The 23,151-nt window shown below is 37.5% G+C and overlaps 1 protein-coding gene across 5 annotated transcripts in view; it reads right to left on the minus strand.

Annotated features, from left to right (window-relative positions):
- Homer1 (homer scaffold protein 1) overlaps positions 1-23,151 on the minus strand; it is a 96,559-nt gene that overhangs the window by 14,065 nt on the left and 59,343 nt on the right. For 4 of the 5 annotated variants that reach the window (XM_038322657.1, XM_038322660.1, XM_038322659.1 and 1 more), the window contains one exon: positions 385-420. The exons of the other annotated variant lie outside the window; for it this stretch is intronic. In XM_038322657.1, the coding sequence (XP_038178585.1) occupies positions 385-420 (36 nt within the window). The remainder of the gene's footprint in view (positions 1-384; positions 421-23,151) is intronic. 5 annotated transcript variants of the gene reach the window in all.

Below are 23,151 nucleotides of genomic sequence, written 5' to 3' on the forward strand. Positions count from 1 at the left end.
ATGCAGACAGAGCACCCATACACATAAAATAAATAGATCTTTTTTAAAAAATAAAAAAATAAAAAAGATACATCCACATTATAACCCCCTGACAGAGAAGGGTAGCAGATCATTTCCAATGACAGTTTTAAGAAAAGCAAACAAACTCAAAATTTTAATCAAACAAATAAGAAAAAAATCAAAATCATATAAACCCAAATTTAAGGACATTTTTAAATATTTTTAAACTATGAAGAAAAGACCAAGGACCAGAGCAGAGACTTGAGATAACAATGAAATACACTGAAGAATCCTTGGATAGGTTCCCAAAACAGAAAAAAAAAAAAAAAACCCAAACCAAAAAACATTGGGGTCGCAGGTATAGTCTAGAGGTAAAGCACTTGCCTAGCATGGGAGAGGCCCTGGGTTCGATCCCCAGCACTGCCAAAGAAACAACAAAAAGAAGGATCATTAGTGAAAGACCAAGACTTAGTTAGTATTACTACATAGTGCTGATTCCCAAAGTTTGACAATCATACTGCAATCATATAAGACATTAATTAAGAGATATCAGAAAAAGGGTATAGGTGACTGCAGTTTTTATAACTTTGCTGTAAATTTAAAATTAGTTCTAAGAGTTCCTAAAGTTTTCCAAATAAGTATCTCATCAAAACACTAAAGGACAGAATGAAGCAATAAAGGAAGCTATCAATTTAACAAACTATTTTTATTCTTAAAAAAGAAACTTTTTTCAAATTCTTCTTTTGTGGAATGACTTTTTAGATTTAGACTTTCTAAGAAAAACATTAACCTATTCACCTGCTCCTAATGAATTACTTTTTATTAAAACTCCCTACCAATTTTCACCCAGAAGTGTTTCATTTAAATGGACTCCAATCTGGTAACTGAAAACTTATTGAACTAATTTGAACATCTGTTATATGCAATTATCAAAACTTTAAAATTAAAAATGAAAATGACTTTAAAGACTTATTCTCAAATCTACCTGTCAAAAATGAATATCATTCTAAAGATGAACTACAACATCTTTATAGAGAAAGAATGAGGACATTTTAGTGCATTATTATCTCAATTTTATTTTATATTCTAGTGGTAGAAACTCCATTAAGAATTTGGTAATTTACTGGGCAGTGGTGGCGCAAGTCTTTAATCCCAGCACTCGGGGGGCAGAGGCAGGCAGATCTCTGTGAGTTCAAGCCCAGCCTGGTCTACAAGAGATAGTTCAAGGACAGGCTCCAAAGCTACAGAGAAACCCTATCTCAAAAATCAAAACAAAACAACAAAATTTGGTAACTCAATCTATGTCTATTTATTTCAATTATTATGACTGTGGTACTGAACCCATGTTTTAACTATATTGGTCCTCCAGTATTTGCATGTTAAGTAGACTGGTCAAGCATTATGCAAATGTTAGCCACTGCTGCATGCGGTCATTTACGTTGCTTAATATACATAAAATTAAAAATTCGTTTTCAGTCTCATTAGGCACAACACACATACAGTCAGTAGCCACAAGCCTCACATGACTGTTGTTTACCAAAGACACAGAATATCTAATTGCACCATGAGGCTCTGCTCGACATTGTCATCATGCAGGATCTCTACATGTGAACTAGGCTTTCAGTGTCTTTTATTAGATTCAGTGGTAGCCCAACAACCTAAATTTATATATTGAAGTCCTAACTCGTAAGAGTATCACAGTATGACTGTATTTAGAGATAGGCTTTTAGAGAAGTACGGCTAAATGAGTTTTTTAGGGTGAACCTAATTCATACGACCAATGTACTTATTAGGAAAGATAGGACCATCTAAGTATATATTTAAAGTAGGTTCGCAACATTTTCCAATTTACCCTAGGATTTTCCAGTGTCTTAGTTATGGTTTCTATTGCTACAATGAAGAACCATGACCAAAAGCAAGTTGGGAAGGAAAGGGTTTTTTTGGCTTACACTTTTATGCCATAGTCTATCAGTGAAGGAAGTCAGGGCAGGAACTCAAGCAGGGTTGTAACCTGGAGGTGGGAGCTGATGCAGAGGCCATGGAGGGGTGCTGCTTACTGGCCTGCTCCCCATGGCCTGCTCAGTCTGCTTCCTTATCGAACCCACGACCACTAGCCCAGGGATGGCACCACCCCCAATGGGCTGCCCCGCCTTTAATTATCAATTAAGAAAAATGCTCTACAAGCTTGCCTATAGTCTGATCTCATAGACACATTTTTCTCAATTGAGGTTCCTCCCTTCAGATGACTCCAGTATGCATCCAGCTGACATAAAACTATTCAGTACATCCAGTATCTTCAAATTTGCTGACTGTTTAGATTAAGGAGGCTTGGGTTTAATATATAACCATAAATGTTCAGAATACTATGGTTAAATCCAGGTAAATGTATTTGTTCTCTATGTCAACAAAGTAATTATAAAATTTCACGCATAGAATGATACTTGTTTGTGAGCAAGAAAGCTATTAAAAAGTATTTCTAAGGTTCTTGGAAGGCACACACACATGGACATAGGGAAGTTTTACACTTTAGTAAGCTCTTTACCACAATCTTTGGCTGCATAGATGAACGCTGTAGAATATTATTTTAAGGTGTGTTACTTTTGTTTATGCTGTGGAACATTTGTTTCGCAATGTAAAGATGTGTTGCTTATGTTTATGCTGTGTTTGTTTAACTCGGTGAGGCTGTGATTCTTAGCCTGTCTAAAATACCCGATGGTCTAATAAAGGGCTGAACGAATGGCTAATAATGAGGCAGGACAAAGGACAGGTGGGGCTGGCAGGCAGAGCATAAACAGAAGGAGAAAAGAGGGAGGCCAGGCACCCTAAGCACAAGATCCTAGAAGTGGGTAAAAGGATAAAGAAAATCAAACTCTAGTTTAATCCCTAAGCAGAATGACCCAACTCCTGTGCTAACATAAGAAAGAGTCATGCCTAAGTATAGGAGGAAATACAGAGGCTGGTTTTCCATATCTATGGACTCCATCAATTACTGGCTGGAAATATTAGGTAGGAAAAACTTATTTTATCTATACTGAACATAAACATACTTTTCATCAGCATTACTTCCTAAATAACAAAGTGTTAACTATTTATATAGTATATATACCGCAACAGTCTACTTCACCTGCAAATTAAGTGTGCAGTAGGATATATATGTAAGCACCCCACTTGACAGAAAGGACTTGGCCCACAGATCTGGGTCTTGACAAGGGATCCTAGAACCAATCCCCCATGGATTAAGGGACAACTACTATAAATTGCTGTTTTTATGTAATATTTGACATTCAATACATTATATGTACCAAAGAGCAGTAAATGAAGCCAATGTCAAGAGAGACAGCAACGCGGGGGTTCTTACTCAGAGATGCAGGGCACACTAAGCAAGGATGGCGAATAGCCTTCTGAGGCTTCACTTGAAAAGGAGACATCAAGCTAGATCAGATTGTGAATTTCAGCAGAGAAATGGAAACTACAAGCAAGAATCAAGTGGCAGTGTCAGAATAAAATAGAAATAAAAATGGTTCTGACAGAGTCAGGGAATTTGACATAACTGTAGAAATTATTAGAAACCAGTCTCACTGAAACTAAAGTAGAAAAATGAAACCACAAAACATGAAGGTTAATACTGTAACTACCTAACAAAATGTGCTACTGTACTAGTAAAACAGGGTTAAAGAAGTATTTTTAAGATATAAAGGCTAGAAAAAAGATATAAAGGCTGAAAAATAAAATACCTACTCTCACAACAGGGTTAGTCATGGTAGCCAAATGGCAAAAGCAGCCCTGTGTCCTTCAGTGGTTGGCTGACCAACAAAATGAAGTATATAGGTAGATGTAACGGAAGGAAATTCTGAATTACTGCAACAGATGAACTGCAAGGACATCATGTTACATACAAAAGGCCAAGACCCCAAAGACAAATACTGTATGTCTCCACTCGTATCTGAGGCACATAGTCAAGACCAGGGAACACAAAAATGCTATCAGGGAGTATGGAGTTACTTTTTAGTGAGTATTGTATATCAGATTTGCAAAATAAAAAATAAATTACAAAAAGCCAGTGGAGTTGATTGGAAAAGAGCAGACAGTTATAGAACAGAGAACTTAGTGTTTGTTTACAAATGTATAAACTACTAAAATATATACAAATTTACACATTAGAAAGGGGAAATGCCACTGTATGTAGCTCCTTTAACGAAGTTATGCTACTACCAAAAATACAGTGAAAAGCTTTCTATGTGCTTTTGTATGTCCTTTCTGTGACCGTACGATGACATAATTGGAGGAGCTGGAAGGACTTTCTTCAGACCTGTCTCAGAACTGTTTTGCAAGCTCTGCTTTCCTGGCATGGGAAGAGACTGGGTGGGTAGGAAGCAGACCAGCTGTGCTACCAGATAAGAAAAGGAGATGTGAGGACCACTGGAGACGGTGGTAAGAAATAGAAGGGGGAGAAGGAGTCAAGCAGCAGGGATAAGCAGCAGAGAAGGCACAAGGAGCAAGTGGCTGGGGTGGGAAGATACTGAAGTTAAGTCACAGAAACAGGAGAGAAAAAGTTAAAGGCACCCAGTCTCTTAATGTGCTTCTATTTCCAAGAGTGTGTTCCAATGTACTGAGTGGTAAGCCACGACACAGTCACGCTGTCTTGGGGATTTTCATTAATCTTTTCTTACTCTTCAGAGCCCCCAAACACTGCACAGTGCACAAGGCTACAGACCAGCAAACCAAAGACTCGGGTAGCCTGGAATGAGCACTATAGGGAAACAGTTCAGTATTTAGTTTTTACGTTTTTAGGTTTTCTTCCTTACTGTCTTATGTGTATAATACATGTATATCTATGCACCACTTACACGAAGTGCCCAAGGAAGCCAGAGGAGAGGAGGTACAGGATCCCATGGACCTGGAAGAACAGTGAGCTAGGATGCTAAGAATCAAACTAGGGTCCTCTGAAGAGCAGTCAGTGCTCTTAAGTGTCGAGCAATCTCTTTAGCCCCTGGTGACTACATTTTCTTATGCTGATTAAAAGGTAAACGAATGCATGATCTATAAGTTATTTGCCTACTAACCAAAATTTATCACACGGTAAACCCGAGTTGTTCAAAGAACATTCCTATTTCCTCCGAGCTGCTCCTTGGGTCACTGCATTTCTAAAGAACAGTGAAATACAATTTAGTGTGTGCTTATTGATCTTCTTTGTTTTCCTTCTGCGGCTATGCACATATTCCTTTGGCTACCAAGTATGTAAATGCCTCTATTATAATGACATGTAATTTCAACTTCTACAAATGCCAAAGATTGTCATACCAAAGGGAGTTCTACAAGTAAGCTATCTCAGTTTCTTATATGCATTTATATGTTTTAATATTCTTTCCAATTTAAAAAAAAGTATGTTCTTTTATCTTCAACCCTAAGATACTGGTTTCCTACCTATTAGATTAATATTTAGTAGTAATTGATATCTTTGGATTAACTTTATAGTGTAATTTTAAGTTGGCACTTTACATTTTAGAAATATCAGTTTAAAAAGTGCTGGGGAGGTTGCTCCCTACTTGCATGTGCGGGGCCCTGAGTCTGATTTCCACCAAAACAAAAACACTGTGGGTGTTCTTGAGGGTGACTCTGTCTTTTATCGTCAACAGTTTTGAAGGTTACACCTTAGCTACTCAGGAAGACAGCCAATGTGTCCAGTGATTCAGAGACAACTGAAACACTGTGAGTGCTGGGGAAGGCAAAATAGCCCTTCCTTCTCGTGCGTGTGTTCGCGTGTTCGGTAGTCTCCCTTCAGAAAGGACCAGTCCTTTTCTCTTGGCTTCAAATCTACAAGGCATTCAGAACACTTCAAAACCATCACCAGAGAGTTCCCTTATGCTGGATTTCAAATTAAGTTTCCATTTATTTAAACTCAAAGTTTTGTGAGGAAAATATTACACTCTCTTAAAGTATTCAAAACGAGAGCCCGATGCATGAGAAGAAGCCACCGTGAATGGTTACTTGCACGCTCTAAGATAGGTTGCCAGGCTCTGGGTCTGTTATCAGAGTCTCTAAAATGGTCACCCCTTGTTTGTACTCTATCCATGTTAAATATGTAGCACTAAGAAAAACATTTAGATAACCTTTTTTCAAATACTTAAAAATAGGGTACAAACAGTCTTTTTTTTAAGTGTTTCTTTGTATCAAGAATGAAGCCAATCCCCAAGTAGAAACAATCCATAGCACTGATTTGAAGTCTGCCTGCTTCACACCCCACCCCAAATGGGAGGGAAAAGAAGCGACTAATACTGATCCAAACATGTTTGTATTAACTATTGGTCCAAGCTAGTTCCACTTAAAAACAACAAAAATGCATTCAACTATTTAGAGTCAGGATTTTCATTTTATTCATTCCTTTGTTCCTTTCTTCCTTTCTTTATTTTGAGACAAAGTCTCTCTACACAGCCCTAGTAAACCAGGCTGTCCTTGAATTTAAAGAGCTCTGCCTGCCTCTGTCTTCAGAGTGTTGGGATTAAAGGTGTGTGCATGCATGGGAAATTATTGCCCCCCTTACCTCCCTTCCTCTTTTTCTTCTTTCCCTCCCTCTCTTCTCTTTTCTTCTTTTCAAGACAGGGTTTCTCTGTGTAGTCCTGGCTGTCCTGGAACTCACTCTGTAGATCAGGCTGACCTGAACTCACAGAAATCCGCCTTCCTAAGCCTTCTGAGTGCTGGAATTAAAGGCATGCACCACCACTGCCTAGCAAATTTTTGTTTCTTTTTTGTTTGTTTGTTTGTTTTGAGACAGGGTTTCTCTGTGTAGCTTTGGTGTCTGTCCTGGAACTTGCTCTGCAGACCAGGCTGGCCTTGAACTCAGAAATCCACCTGCCTCTGCCTTCTAAGTGCTGGGACTAAAGGTATGCGCCACCACTGCACAGCAAATTTTTGTTTCTTAATAAAACTTGGCTTTTTTTTAAAGGACAGAAATCCCTACTTAATGAAAGCATAGTGATCTTCTTTATAAGTAAGTAATACATCTGCCAAAAGGAAGTGCACGAGTAAGGGTTTTGGGGTTTGACAGGTAAATAGCCTGAGATGTGAGGGAATTTCCTACTACTTTCAACCCTGTAACCTGCCTCTCACTTTACTATTATTAAACAGGGTACTTCTTTGGAGGCTCTTCCTCTAACCTCAGGGCAGGGGTGTAAGACTCTTGCTATGACATTAAGCCTGTGATCCTCTGCCCCAATCACAGTACACGAAGGATGAATCAGAAAGATTCCCACAAGCCTGAAGCTGGCCTGAGCTACAGAGTGAGTTCCCAGCCAGCTTAAGCTATGTAATGAGCTGCCTCCAAATAAACAGGTAGGTAGGTAGGTAGGTAGGTAGGTAGGTAATTGATAGGTAGGTATGTGGATGGATGGATGGATGGAAAGAAAGAACGAATGAACAGACGGACGGATGGACGAACGAACGAAAGAAAGAAAAAAGAATGAATGAATGAATATGGCATCAAAAAGTGAATCAGAAGACAGAAGAGTGGGACTTTGCACATGATAAAGTCCTAAGAATTCCTAAAACCATTTAATATATCTCACATGTGTACAGAAGTAGCTAGCATGTGCTGGGGATATTGCTCGGTGCTTGACATGAGGACCTAAATTTGGATCCTTAGTAGCAATGTAAAAAGCTGAGCACAGTTGTGCATGCCTGCAATCCCCAAGTTGGGGAAGCAGATCTTGGGGACTAGTCTAGCCAAAATGGGGAGTTCCTGGTTCAGTAAAAGACCCTGTCAAAAATTGAGCTGGAAAGCAAAACAGGAAGACAAACAATATAGATGTCTGGCCTCTGTACTCACACATATGCATGTACCTCCACCACCGCAGGTATGCATAAACCACACACAATTTTAATTTTTAAAAGTAGCTTGTATTAATGTCTTTATTTGTCTAAAGGAGTTATCATGTTAAACATTTTAAAGAGACACTTTGATCGGTGATGTAAATGACCAAAATAGACATAATTTAAGTCAAATCAACACCAGGCACTCACTGAATGATTTAAGCTTTCTTCCTTGGTACTGTAGATATATTATTTATGACAAGTCTAAGCCTTTGGTGCAGAACTCAGTAACTTCAGCAAGCTAATGAAGAAGAAAATAAGTAAACAGAACTCATTGTCGGAAGTACTGCCTGTGATTGAGTTTTGATGGCGAAAGGGGAGACAGTGAAACTTGAATCTGAATCACATGTGTTTAGCTCATAAAACATTCAGCACTACTGTGCTGCTTCCCAGTAGCTTTTGGAGAACACAAAAATATCTAGTTCTTGCTCCATTTTTACTAAGATGGAGAGAGTCATGGTGGTGCTCAGAATGTCCTGGATCTCATAATTGTGCTCTGTGTAGTGTAAACAATGTTTCCACACAGATCTCTTGAGACATGTACTTTAGATGTGTGCCACATCTGTATACTCCCGGCCTGGCCTGTGGTTGGAGCTTTCTGTCCTAATGTAGTTGTGGTTGAGGGAAGACATTAAGCTAAAGGACCACAGGAAGTCCCAATTTTATGGTCACTCTAGTCTCAGTGCTGGCTCTTAATATGAGGTGTTAAAGTTCACAGAGATTCCTACTGAAAATTTACAACAGCCTATTTTCTGTCAGGAGCTAGATGAGAACACTAAACTCTTTCTCAACCATATTTACTTGTAAAAGACCCACTTTTTGATTAAGTATTTTAAATACCTTCACATAAAAATAGCTTTCCTGTATCAGTAAATTTAGAGGATTGAAGATCTATGCAAAAGAGGGCAACTAACTATTCACTTGATTCATTGGTAACTTGCAACAAAACCTAAGAGAAATTTGACCCAAGCTGGTACTAGGAATTACAAGTCTATTATATTAATATAAGTCAGTGTTTATGTTGATTTATCTTTTGAAAACAAACAACAAAAATAACTAAGAGCTTTCTTTAGAAACTTTCCCCCAGAATTCTCTATTGAGGAGGTCTCCAGGACATGAGCTTTATTTATTAAATGAAAAATGATGCTTCTTTCAACTCTTATGAACACATATTTATCTTTTGCAAAAGTGAGGTCTATCTACTAAATTCAAACTTGTCCTCCACTTGCTAGACTATAACATATTCAAGATAAAATAGTTTAACTATGCGCTGACTTAGCTTCCAAAGGGCATGAAAATAAATATCCTTGCAAAGCAAGTCCTTAAGAAAAATCCACTGTAAAAACTGCTTGGTGGGACTGGAAAGATTAACAGAAATTAACTGGAGAGTTAACAGCATTGGCTGCTCTTACAGAGGACCCGAGTTCAAGTTCCAGCACCCACAAGGCAACTCACAACCGTCTGCAACTTAATTCCATAAAATCCAACACTCTCACACAGACAAACATGCTGGCAAAACACAAGTGCACATAAAATAAAAATAAATCAATAAATATATTAAAAACTCTTTGGCATACCATTAAGTATCACTGGAAAAAAACATGAATAACAGAAATCACTCTAGACACTGGTAGAATTGAAAAGATAGCATTAATAGAGATTTTGTCAAAGCCATAATTGGGTGGAAGACAATGGATATTTTATAGTAAAATCTGTTTCCCAATATTTTGCTATGAAAACCTTTCATCTTTTGGAGACAATAGTAATCAATATTTTAATGGCCATTATTTGGTACTTGGAATCAGAAACATTTATTTACAGCTTAATTTTATTTTTGAAGAGGCTATAATCAAAAGACAAAACTATTTAATGCTTGAGTGATGGCATGAACAAAATTCTGTTTCTGTTGTCATTCAAGGCAGATTCATTATCACCAAATGTTAGTGTACATTTAAGCTATGTAAATAATAGGTAAAGGTAAGGGTATTGGTTAAAGGCCCTATGCAAATGGTCTTAAGAATAAATCAAAGAAAAAAAAGTTTATTATTGAATGCTATTGTCAAGGAGAAATTTTTGGTTTACCTTTTTTTTAAAAAAATTTATGATTTATTTATTGTCTGTGCAATGGTGTGAAGTTGTCGGATTGCCCAGGAACTGAATTTACAGACACTTATCAGCTGCTATGTGGGTGCTGGGAATTCAACCCGGGTCCTCTGGAAGAGCAGTCAGTATTCATAACCACCAAAACGATGTCTCCAGCCCCTTGGTTTATCTTCCTAAGCCTCCCTGATCAGCCTGGACAGTGGCCAAGGCCTCTATAACCCTGAAAGCCCACTGTACTCGCTAAGGTAATGGAGTCACACTGGTTCCACCCCAGGTTAGTTTAGCAAGAGCCAATATTTCGGCTATAGGGTGATGATACAATTGATAACATGGGAGAAAATTTTCTTTGTTGTTCTTCCAGTAACAGTGACAAACAAACTTGGGCATACTCATCACAGAAACTGTCTTCCTTGATCTAAATAATCCTTTCAGTAATCTGTGATTTTTTTAAAGAACTTCTGTTTGTCTGGTTTTGTTTGTTTGTTTTTGAGACAGGTTCTCCTATGAGCCCTGGCTGACCTGGCACTCTTATGTAGAACAGACTGGCCTCACAATCAGAGATCCACATAACTCTGCCTTCAAAGTGCTGAGATTAAAGGTGTGTGCCACCATGTTTACCTCCTGAAAGAATTTCTCACATGACACTATCATATGACAACTAATAATTTCAATACTATTGAGTTAATACAGATTATCATACTCAAAGGCGGATGAGGACCAACTCCAGGTATGTTGAAGGATCAGGACTTGAACTAGGATTCTGTTTTGTAGTTTCTCTCACTGAGCTACAACTTCTCTTTCCACATGCTCCCTTTGCTTCACTGCCTAAAAGATAATCCATAATTGGCTGTATGCAGTCAAATGACGGTGCTAAGAATGAATGCTATGCAGAAATCACTGAAAAACCAAAAACTACATTCCAGTGATTTTAGTATATGGATTGGTAATAATTAGTGAGAACAGAACATGTTGGTCTAAAATTAAAATATCAAATCTGGGGTAAAATTCATTTTTCTTTTAAAATTTATTTTATGTGTATGGGTGTTTTGCTGCATTTAAGTCTGTATACCTGTTGTCTAGAAGGCCAGAAGAGAGGGTTCTGGATCCCCTAGAAACAGGAATTACATACTGTTATAAACTGCCATGTGGGTGTAGGAAACTGAACCTGTGTCCTCTGGAAGAGCAGTCAGTGCTTTAACCCCTGGGCTATCTCTCCAGGCCCTGGGATGAAATTCTTAAATAGTTTGAAGACCACACTGTGCAAACGGACTGGAAAATATGCAGATTTTACATGAACGTAAACAGGTTTACAACACAACTGGATGCAGACTGCCCAGAGTGTTATTTTACGTCTATTAATACTTGGTAGGCTGGTTTCTATGGACAAATGAGGGCTGTGGTAAAACTAGCTTACTCCTAAAACACAGATCCAGAGGTTTACCCAGTTACCATTCAAAAAGCAGCCCTAAACCCACACATTCCAAGCCTATGAGAGCCTTCTTCATATGCTGTATTCACCCATATAAACAGCCTGCTGGAACAAGCACCCCGTGATAACTGACTACCTACTTCTCAACCAGGTTAACTGTGCCTCTATAATTGTCCGTGGTTTGTAGAAGACTTCGGGGGAACTATGTGAACAGAGACCTGGATGTCTAGCTGCCATGCTGGTTCTTCAAGAATCATGTAACTGAAAGTCATTAACCTTAAGTTTGCTGGGGACTGAACCCAGGGGCTCATGTGTACTGGACAGATGCTCTGCCACTGAACTCTACTCCCACACCATAAAAGCATTCATCTTTTGAAAGTAAAATGACACTTTCAGATACATTTTTTATAAAAGAAAATAAAGAAATGCAAGAAGATAAACTTATTTTAGATTGTACTTACTGATACTACTTATAGAATACCCACAGAAGACCTCAGTAGTGCTAAATGATATCCACGCTTAATGTAATCAGAAGTGCCTCTCCTTCACAAAGTTTCAGAAACTTAGAATTGTCTGACAAATTTGATGAAATTTGGGCATTTATGTATTTTGGCTTCTGAGTTTTATATGAAGATGTACACTATCTAAGGGCGGTGGTGGCGCACGCCTTTAATCCCAGCATTCGGGAGGCAGAGGCAGGCGGATCTCTGTGAGTTCGAGGCCAGCCTGGTCTACAAGAGCTAGGTCCAGGACAGGACCTCTAAAAAAGCTGCAGAGAAACCCTGTCTTGAAAAACCAAAAAAAAAAAAAAAAAAAAAAAAAAAAAAAAAAAAAAAAAAAAAAAAAAAAAAAAAAAAAGAGGTTTAGCTCAGTTAGTATCTACATTTAAGATTTGTATCTTAGAAGGAAAAGAGCATGCTGCCAAAGTCTGCTGGGAGCCAAGATGCTATTATCAGAAGCTGCAAAGGTTTGATGGGGAGCTGCAGAGTGTGGTGTTTGCTCTGCTGGTTTTGGTCTGCCTGGGTATGCCCCAATTCTCCCCTTGTAGATAGGAATGTTTACTCTGCGCCACTGTAGGAGCCTAGCAGGTAACTTGTTTTTTATTTCACAGGAGCTCACAGCTAACAGCAGAGACTGTGTGGACTATGGCATGTGTTGGAATTGTAAGAGTACAGAAACTTAACAAGTTGAACTGAATTCATTTTGCATTAGGAGATGGTCCTGAGCCAGGTGTGGAATGCTATGGCTTGAACTTGCACTGCTCCCCATGGGCTCGTGTGTTTGAATACTCCAGCTGGTTTTCTGCTTTGGGGACCTTTAAGAGGTGAAGGGCACTTCTGGGGTTAGAGCCAGGCTATACTTTGAGCCTGTGCTCCCTCCACCTCACCCCCGCCTGCTGATGTGCTGTAACCTTAGGTTCCCACTGACTGTGTCCTAACTGCTTCTGCAGTTGTGCTGTCTCTGCCATGATAGGCTGTACACTTTCACGTGGTGAGTAGTCACGTGGTGAGTAGTCACGTGGTGAGTAATCACGTGGTGAGTAATCACGTGGTGAGTAGCCACGTGGTGAGTAATCACGTGGTGAGTAATCACGTGGTGAGTAGCCACGTGGTGAGTAATCACGTGGTGAGTAGCTACAAGCAACGTATGTCAGCCAAGCAACCTGCTTTCCTTTCCTCCTTCCCGACTCCTTTCTTTTCATCTCTTTCCTCCCTTTCCTGCCCCACGCTTTGATAATGGCAATGCAAGTTGAAGCTGTACACTGATTTAGACTTAGACTTGTAAATACGAAAAAACAAGTATGGGAGGAAAATAAAAATGATTAATACAACAATTATATTACTCTGTACCTGAAAACAAAAGGCAAAATAAATGCTTTTATCCCTGCAAGTACATTTCCTTAGCATGTATAATTCAGTTAAAAGATGGAATAGAATGGAAGTTTCTGATTGCAATTTCCAGGACGACTCTGGGTAAATGACTTATACTCTGTTCTGCAAGTTCTCCCGTTTGTAAAGTGGAAACAATACTTATTACAAACTACAATTCCTACTTATGTTTGTAAGGATTAAAACTAATGATCTAAAGTTTAGATAACTGCAACTACTCAATATGCATTTGAGTGCCACTGTCACACAAAGATTTATGTTTTATTGATCTATGATGTTACATTTTGATGATTACTATGTAGTCAGTCTACCAGTATATATATTTTACAAATTTAATTCAAGTCATCAATGTATTAAATGTGGTAAGTCAATAAGATTTTCTAATATTTTTCAGGTGGAGATATTTCCATCATCCTTAAGGGCTTTCCACCTTAACAGGGGAGGGAAAAGAGGTCTAATAATGAAGAGACCCCTGTTCAGCAGATGTTTATTAAGCCTCGACAGTGTTTCATGCACCGTAACAGTGAGATTCAAGGATGAATAAGCATGGCAAATCCTCAAAACACTTAAGAGGATAGAAAACTTAAAAATACATCTTTCCTCCTATTCTTTTACTCTTAAAGCTAAGTAGGAAAAAATTTTCACTTCTTCCAAGTTTTAGCTTTCCATATGTCATTTCTATGATCTCAAGATGAGGGCAAAACTACCTTGAACCTGCACAAATGTCATACACTGGTCAAGTCCAGTCTGGCAGTATGCATTCATCAGCCCATCTCAATACTCATTTGATAGAAATCATATATCAAGCATCTATAAAGGTGGATGAAATTGTTCTTAGGAGCACCATGAGGGCAGGAGAATATGTAAGCCATATGGATGACGAATTTGCACTTACAATGTGTCATATGACATCCAATGCATGAGGTTATATATGTGAGTGAACATGCACACATGCATGTACACACACTCACAGACACACAAAATACCACACAGACATAACTGTGCCTTCCAAATACCCCTAACCTCTAGAAATGCTCATTTTGCATAATACCTTTGCAGCTATGTTGAAGATTCAACTTCTTATGATGTTTCTCTAGATGCACATGGGTTGCAATATGCTTACACAAAAATCTGAGAACTCTCAGGACATGAGTACCAATGTTTGCTGATCCTATGATTTAAGGTAGGAATTGCTTAGTTCTAAGCTAAGATCTAAGATCGACAGCTAGCCACTTGGTAAATATACAGAATGTAATCTTAGTATTACATTACCTAATCATAGAGCAAAGAAATCATGTATAAGGACATTATACTGTGGCCTATACTCATACATTATGCAAACAAAGATGCCCTATAATTCTTTGAAAATATAATCTATCAGATACTCAAGACTACTATGACTACAAACACATAAGCATATGCACTAGACTCTATGACATATGTCAATTATAACAAGAACACAAAGGCAAGCCATCTTCTAAAATATTTATTTATACCCAGAGATTAATGGTGTTCTCAACCTGATACTAGACCAATTTCTTTTTGCAGTGGGCAGTGGTTAAGGCAGAAAATTTTATTAGGTCATGGTGCCGAGAGTGACTGCCAAGTGTTCAGCTCAAAATGGGACCTCGCTGTAACACCCTTCCACTAAGGGTCAGTTAACATTAAAGAAGGCAATAGAAACAATTCAAGAGACAGAAGATGGAGAGGAATATTATAATATGTCTTCTGGACATGGCATGGCCACTGCCTTGTAATGGCATTTAAGGGTTATCTGCACAAATAGAGCCTGTCAAATTCCAGGATGGATGGGGAAGAGACATATGAGGCAGACCCCCCCCCCCCCGCCCCAGGTAATGAGTTCATGGCCGCCAGGGAAGGACGAGACATTTTTCCTCAGGGGTACAGCCACTGGCAAACTGCCCATGATCCAGTAAATAACATTATACCCATACATGTGCAAATACTCTTTATCAAACAGGTTATTGGGGGAAAGACAAACCCCTGAAAGCAGGGGGACAGTACTGGGAAGAAGTGCTCCAGAGAGACTGGAGATAGGGCTAAGAGAAGAGGATGAAGGTGAACATGATCAAATACATTAACTGTCAAGAAATTAAAAAAATGACTAGGCCGGGCGGTGGTGGCGCACGCCTTTAATCCCAGCACTCGGGAGGCAGAGGCAGGTGGATCTCTGTGAGTTCGAGGCCAGCCTGGTCTACAAGAGCTAGTTCCAGGACAGGCTCTAAAAAAGCTGCAGAGAAACCCTGTCTCGAAAAACCAAAAAAAAAAAAAAAAAAAAAAAAATGACTAAATAAATGAACATGATCATATGGGTTTAATCTAAATTCATATCATGTCCTCAAATGAATAAATGTCTACAGACTCAATACTCACTGCATTTCAATTGTACTTTTTAGGCAATCCTATTTTTGTCCCACATAAATGACTAAATTCTGTTAATTGTTTTTCAAGTTTGGTGTCCTTTAGAGACTTAAAATTTCTTCACAACAGACCAAGAAAAAGACTGCAGAGGATCAGCCAAGTTCTAATTCTTATTCCTACAGATTTGTAAAAGTTCCTTAACCTGGGTATGACTACTGGTAGGTTGCCCAAGCTGCTATGAATGGCCCTGCAGCCATGCTCAAAGAGACTGGTTGAACTGAGCTTAGTGGGTTGGGACAGAGGGAGGGAGGGAGGGAGGGAGGGAGGGAGGGAGGGAGGGAGGGAGGGAGGGAGGGAGGGAAGGAAGGAGGGAGACGGATAGAAGGTATGAAGGGGGAACTGTGGATGGATATGACTAAGATATATTGTATATGTGTATGAAATTGTCTAAGAATAAAAAAGAATAGTTTTTTTTTTTGTTTTTTTATCCCTAACACTTCTATGCTTCATATTTTTCCCCTCTGGGGGAAAAAATAGGTAATGGTGTCTGTTCTATTTCTCATAAGACAACAGAAAACAACAATTTATAAAAACAGGATAAATATAAACCTGGCTACCCTTTAATGAGCAGACTTCCACATACCCCACTATTACTTTAGTTCTTTAAAAGAACTAAGGCTACTGCATGTGATTTGGCATTCAGACTCTGAAACACTAACATTCATAAATAAATCATTACAAAATATCTCCCCAGGAAATAAAATTTAAAAACAACAAAAATGGCATTTCATTTGATATTACTGAATTTCAGTAAATTAAACACAAAGGGTGACCTTTGTTGGCCCCTGCATAAAATACTTTACTTCTCTAGTCTAGAACTTGTACTGGACAGGTAGGTGTGGCTCACAGGTAAAGCATCAATTAGCACTATTTAGGGTGCTAGATGTCCATACTGCTTTTCCAGATACAGTATTCTATCATTCACTAAAGGTTCACAACTTGCTTGCCCAAAGAATCTGATGCTATCATTTTCCATAAATTGGTAAAAGTGATGCTAAGAAAGCCACTTTAGAGAACAAATTTATTTTCAGCTGGCCAGTTAATATTTGTGTGTGTGCACGTGTGCAAGTGTGTGTGTGTGTGTGTGTGTGTGTGTGAACATGCTTAGGACTGAGCCCACCTAGTCAGGACTTCACTGAACTATATTCCCAGGCTATTATTAATACTGCTAAACTCGGGTTGAAGAGATGGCTCAGTGGTTAAGGGCACTGGCCGCTAGGACCTGCGTTCAATTCCCAGCACCCACATGAGCTCAAAACTGTAACTTTAAGCTATATATAACTCCTGGGGATCCGACACCCCACAGACATGTAGGCAAGACACTAATGCACACAAAGTAAATAGATCATTTTTAAAAATAGTGCTAAATTCCAAATTTTCAAGTATAAGAGATTTAATTCAACCTATAACCTATTTATCAACCTGTTTTCAATTTTTAAGTCTAGTTACCAGATTAACAATATGCTTCTAAACTTATCTCATTATAATAATCCATTCCAAGAGCTTATGAATTCATCTGATATCTTAGTATAGTGCTCTAATTTTACATGAATCTAATGTTGAAAAGTAGTAACTGATATACACTTTGAATCTGTAGTGCCATCTGGAAGGAATTTAAATAATTTCAATTATGTGTGCATATTATGCCAAAGCATAGGATACTCCTTTTCCTAATGTTATATTTAAAGGCAAAGCTAGCTAATTTGCTGTATGAAAAAGGTTCCTTTATATAGCACAGTAACATTACATGTCTTAGCAGTTATAAAGCCAGTACTGACTCTCAGATGCAGCCACCAAAGACAGAGGATATATTTACTCATTTCTTTTTTTTCTAAAGATTTACTTATTTATTATGTATACAGTATTCTGCCTGCGTGTATGCCTGCAGGTCGGAAGAGGATATCAGATCTCCTAACAGATGGTTGTGAGCCACCATGTGGTTGCTGGGAATTGAACTCAGGACCTCTGGAAGGGCAATCAGTGCTCTTAACCTCTGAGCCATCTCTCCAGCCCTATTTACTCATTGCTTGACTAAAGACAGGGTCACATTAAGGAAATCAAGTCTCGCTTACTTAGAAATCACATCCTAACCTTTCCCCTTTTCCTAACAGCTGAAGACAACATTTGCTGAAGTGAATAGTACTGGAGGCAGAAGAACCCAAGTGTGATCCCTATATTCTTGTTAAGAACATTCTGTACTTTTAGAGACCAAAATGATGACAAAACCATTTCACCACAGATTACATTATCCTTATTTAAAATACATGGAACTAGAAGTGTTCCAGATTTTAAAATTTTTTCATATCATAATGAGGTATCTTGGGTTTGAAATTCATGTATGTTTTATATACATCTCACATATACAGTCTGAAGATTATCTTATACAGGATTTTCGGTTTGTCTGAACGAACGTTGACTACAAGTTACCACATGTGGTCAGATGAATAATTTTCCATTTGTGGCATCATATTGAAGTTTCAGATTTTGAAGTATTTTATATTCCAAAATTCTTAATCAAATTCATATCGCCAATAAAATTAATTTCTTGAATTAAATTAGGTTCAAGAAGAATCCTATAAATTATTCCCATAATAAAACTGGTTGAAGAAAGCATTGTTTTAAATATTAGAGAAATCAACACTGCTAAGGTACCATTGTATGTCTCCACTGTTTCCGAAGCACATGTTCATAAGCTTTTAACACTTGTTTCCATAATACCTCAGCTAGAAAAGCAAGCATATATTAGATTCAATATGGGCGATACTATTTTTTTCAAATACAGTTTTCTTAAAAAAGATTTATTTATTATATATTCAGTGTTCTGCTGCATGTTTGCCTGCACAAAAGAAGAAGGCATCAGAACTCATCATAGATAGTTGTGAGCCACCATGAGGTTGCTGAGGATTGAACTCAGAACCTCTGGAAAAGCAAGCAATGCTCTTAACCATCTCTCCAGCACTGGGATACCTTTTTAATAAACATTTTAAAGCAATAACTGATGTCTTAAAATTAAAATTACATTTTTGGTATATAAAAGATTCAGATTAATTTTGAGGGGCTTTATTAATTCTTATAGTTTTATTTATTATTTAATGATTGCTATCAAAATCATTGCATTGCTCACTGTTGATATAATTTTTAGTAAGAGAAAAAAATTCCCCCAAATATGCTTGTTGTAGTATTCAAGCGTGGATATTCCAGTGGGATTGGAAACTACAGTATGAACCACTTCCGCCTACTTAGAGCAAAATGCTTAAACGACTGTGGATCACAAAACTATTAAATGGACAATCAGGTTGTGAATAACGCTCACAAGTAATAAGCTTGCTTAATATGTAAAGATCCTAGTTTGATTCTCAGCACTGCAAAAACAAAGCAAACAAAGAAACACACACATGCACACACAGGTTGTGGGAGAGAATGGAACAGGAGGGAAGGAAATTCAGTACAGTAATTTATTAAAGATGCCTTCTTTAGCTCCCATTCCTACACGTTTATCCTCTGAGTAATCTAGGGTATATAGGATAGTGAGGTAGTGGGAATCTAGTGAAGTTTGTACAGTTTATTAAAAGGTATTATGTACAAGGGTATGACTCAGTGTTAGGAGTGCCTGCCTAACACATGTGACCTACTGCATCCTACGTCCCCAGCACTGCACAACCAACCAACAACCAGACCAACACCTGCAACTAGAAGCAGTGGTTCTCAATCCCCTTGTGCTGTTACCCTTTAATATAGCTCCTCATGCTGTCGTGATTCCCAACCATAAAATTATTTTGTTGCTATTTCATAACTGTAATTTTGCTATTGTTATAATTGTAAATCCAATGGTCTTAGGCTACTCCTATGAAAGGGTCATTGGATCCCAAGAAGTCATGACCCACAGGTTGAGAACTACTGCCCTTTTTCCCTTTTTTACAGTACATAGGTTTAGTTGTCAAATAATATTTCAACAATATAACTGTACAAGAAAGAATTTTTATTTGTTTATGAATATCAGTGTATAAGCTTGAATCCTTCGATTCACTTCCTTATTTTCTGATTAACAGATACAAATTTTCTTTCAATATATTATGAAGTATTCATCAAATCTTTATTTGTGTAGTAAGAGCAATTAAATAAAAGGGAAACCCAGACATTTCTACCATGGCTTTTATTATTATTGTCTAAAAGCTCATTAGTAAATGAATCACTTTAACACCTTATGTAACCAAATTATTCTTTGTACAGGATGATCACTGATGAATCAAATACAACGCAATTATCTTTCAAAAGGTTACCTAATACTCATTTATAGATATAAGGCACTTAATAAATTTTTAAATAAACAGAAACTATCAACAAAGAAATAGGCATGTATTACTATTTATAGACATTTTTTGGGAAGATTTAAAATTTGCCTCACAACATCCCTGTGAGGTAGGGAGGTGGATACATGACAACATATGTGCTTGAGCAATGTTACATGTGCCAAGATTACATGTAAAAAGTTGCTATATTAGATAAATTTCAAAAGAAATAACAACTGTAAACCAGTTCTATTTAGAAGTCCAAGAAAACCAGGTTGCTTGGTTCTTTTTTTTTTTTTTTTTAACTATCTTCATCAGGAAGTTATTTTGATTCTCAACAAACATTTCTGTTTTCCTCCTCCATCAAGGGCTTTTCGGTCTTCTGAAAATTAGTGAAGCAAATATTATGTCATTTCCCAAAGTTCTAAAATAGGAAATGTTTTCTCAAGTGTCTCTCTTCTTTCTCTAGATGGCAAAGAATTTAGTTGTTTTCCCACATAGGATCCAGGCAGGTGTCTTCTTTAAAAGAAGTACTTTCTTTTCATTTTTCAATGTTAACATTACATGACTGGGTCTTTTAAAACTGTCATGTTTCTTCGAGGAGCTTCTCTCAGTCAGGGATCATTTATATCTTTTCCACTAGAATAAACTGCAGGTCCTCTTCTTCCAAGGGAAATAGTGACTTCACTCAGTTAAAAAAATAACCAAGGCCAGAGAAGTTCTCCAGCAAGGAAAACTGGCTGTCTTCACAGTAGGGGGGAAAATCCATCTTGGAGAACTGATTTTTTTTAAGTTGAGAAAATCATTATCCAATAAGTATAGGATAAAAGGGAATAAAGAGTTCAACTTTTCCATAAAAAGAAAAAAAAATCTTCGAGTAGAATTTAAAAAAAAAAAAGTGGTAGTGGGGAAAAGGATAGGAATCTCTTTAGGTATGTGATATTTTGTATTTATTTCTCACTACCCAATATATCTTTCTCCAGCAAAACTCAAATATTCTCCTCTGTCTAGTCTGAGTTCAGGGTTTGACTAGCAGGCCCTATATGTGAAAAGGCTCCTAAAATCCCATTAAAGATCTTTCTCTATCTTTGTCATGGAACCTAAGACTTTGTGGCCACTTGTAATGGTGACAAAAGAGTTAATACCTCTTGAAAGAGGTATTGACTACCAGCTGGGTATGGGGGGTAAACACCTGTAATTCTGCTAAGACAAGAAGAAAGTTCAAGGCCAGTCTGAGCTATAGAATCAGATCCCACCTCACAAAACAAAACAAAACAAAACAAAACAAAACAAAACAAAACAAAACAAGGCAAAGCAAAGCAAAGCAAAGCAAAGCAAAGGGCATATACACCAGCAGTGCGCTTGGAATTAGACATCACACATCATCTATTTCACTGCATAATTGAAAAAAAAAATAATACTTCTCATTCTCTGTAATGGATGGGGGAGTGCTGTATTTTGTAGAACATAAGAAAGTCCTGAGGTGGTCTCTTTAACAGTAATTTAGCTTACAAATAAGCATATCCTAGAAAAACTTAGTTACAAAAATGTATTAAGCCGCAGGATCAAGTAAGTTTTTTAAAAACATATTTTCTAACAGGCCATGCCACTAACTTCACATTTACAGACACTAAAGCTGTGATTTTGGATTAAGAAAGAAAGCATCTTGCAGAACTGTCCAAGGTTACAGTTCAAGAATGTCATTGGGGGCTGGAGAGATGGCTCAGAGGTTAAGAGCACCACTGACTGCTCTTCTAGAGGTTCTGAGTTCAGTTCCCAGCAACCACATGGTGGCTCACAAGCATCTGAAGTGAGATCTGGCACCCTCTTCTGGCCTGCAGGCATACATGCAGACAGAACGCAGTATACACAGTAAATAAATCTTTTTTTTTTTTTTAAAAGAGTGTCACGGACTACTTTTATGTTGAAAGTTTAAACAAATGCCTTTGGTGTCTCAGGTATATGGGAGTAAAAGTTTTTAACATTAATTTCTTTAGGACTTCTACTATGCATGCAAAGTTTTAAAAATGTCCTGAGATAACCACAGCATTCTTGCATTGCTTGAAGATAAATGCAGAAGTTTACTAAACGCTTAAAATGCCTATGCTCCAAAACACAAAACCCTCCAAAGCAAACCTGGTGGAACACTGTCAAAATAAGTACTGATCATGTAAGTTATTATTTAAAATAACCAGCTGATGTCGTACCATAAGGAAAAGTACTGATCATATAAGTGATCATTTAAAACAACCAGCTGACATGCTGCAATAACAAAAAAAGCCATTTGTAGAGCATTAATTATATGACAAATCAATAACTTTAATATTCAAAATAACAATAAACCTTAAAGATCAGGTAGCAAGTGAACTTTATTCATATTCTCCCTGCATAAGAACTACTTCCTATATGATGGAGAGAGAAAAACAAACAAAAATCTTCACATTTGAATGTAGTAAAAGTGATGACCAGTGTTATATTCTTTAACAATATTAGTATTTTTATAAGATTTTTTCTTATCAAGTTTATTTTTTCCTTTTAAATAACCCATAAATAATGTTTAATTTGAAAATACATAAAATAGTAAATCTATCACACTGTGGGGCATAAAAGAAGAAATAACTAACAGGAATTAGTATGATGAAAAAATGCTAAAAAAAAATCTAGGGATACAGGGGAACTTGTATTTATCTACAAAACCTGCACAGTTGATATTTGATGGAAAGACCCTGACTGTTTTGCCTAACATCAGAAGCAAGGTAAGGGCTTCCATGTTCTTAGTACTTACTAATCTAAGTACTACTGTAAGCTAGGGCAGGAAAGTGAAATACAAGGCACCTAGATAAAAAGTAATACAGTAAAGTTATATCAATTTGCAGAACATTAAATTTTCTCCACAGAAAATCCTAAGGAATCCACTTTAAAACTACTAAAATTAATACATTAATTTTAATAAATCCTTATTAGAATTCCAAACAGTTTCACTGTAGGAATATAAAGGGATTTTCTGTAGGATAAACTTTGCTTAAAATTTTTAGAGACTCAAAAATCAAAACAAAGGGCCAGACAGTGGTGGCAGCACACACCTTTAATCCCAGCAGAGGCAGGCGGATCTCTGTGAGTTTAGGGCCAGCCT

Source organism: Arvicola amphibius, chromosome 3 (assembly GCF_903992535.2).
Source record: "Arvicola amphibius chromosome 3, mArvAmp1.2, whole genome shotgun sequence".
Classification (NCBI taxonomy): Eukaryota; Metazoa; Chordata; class Mammalia; order Rodentia; family Cricetidae; genus Arvicola; species Arvicola amphibius.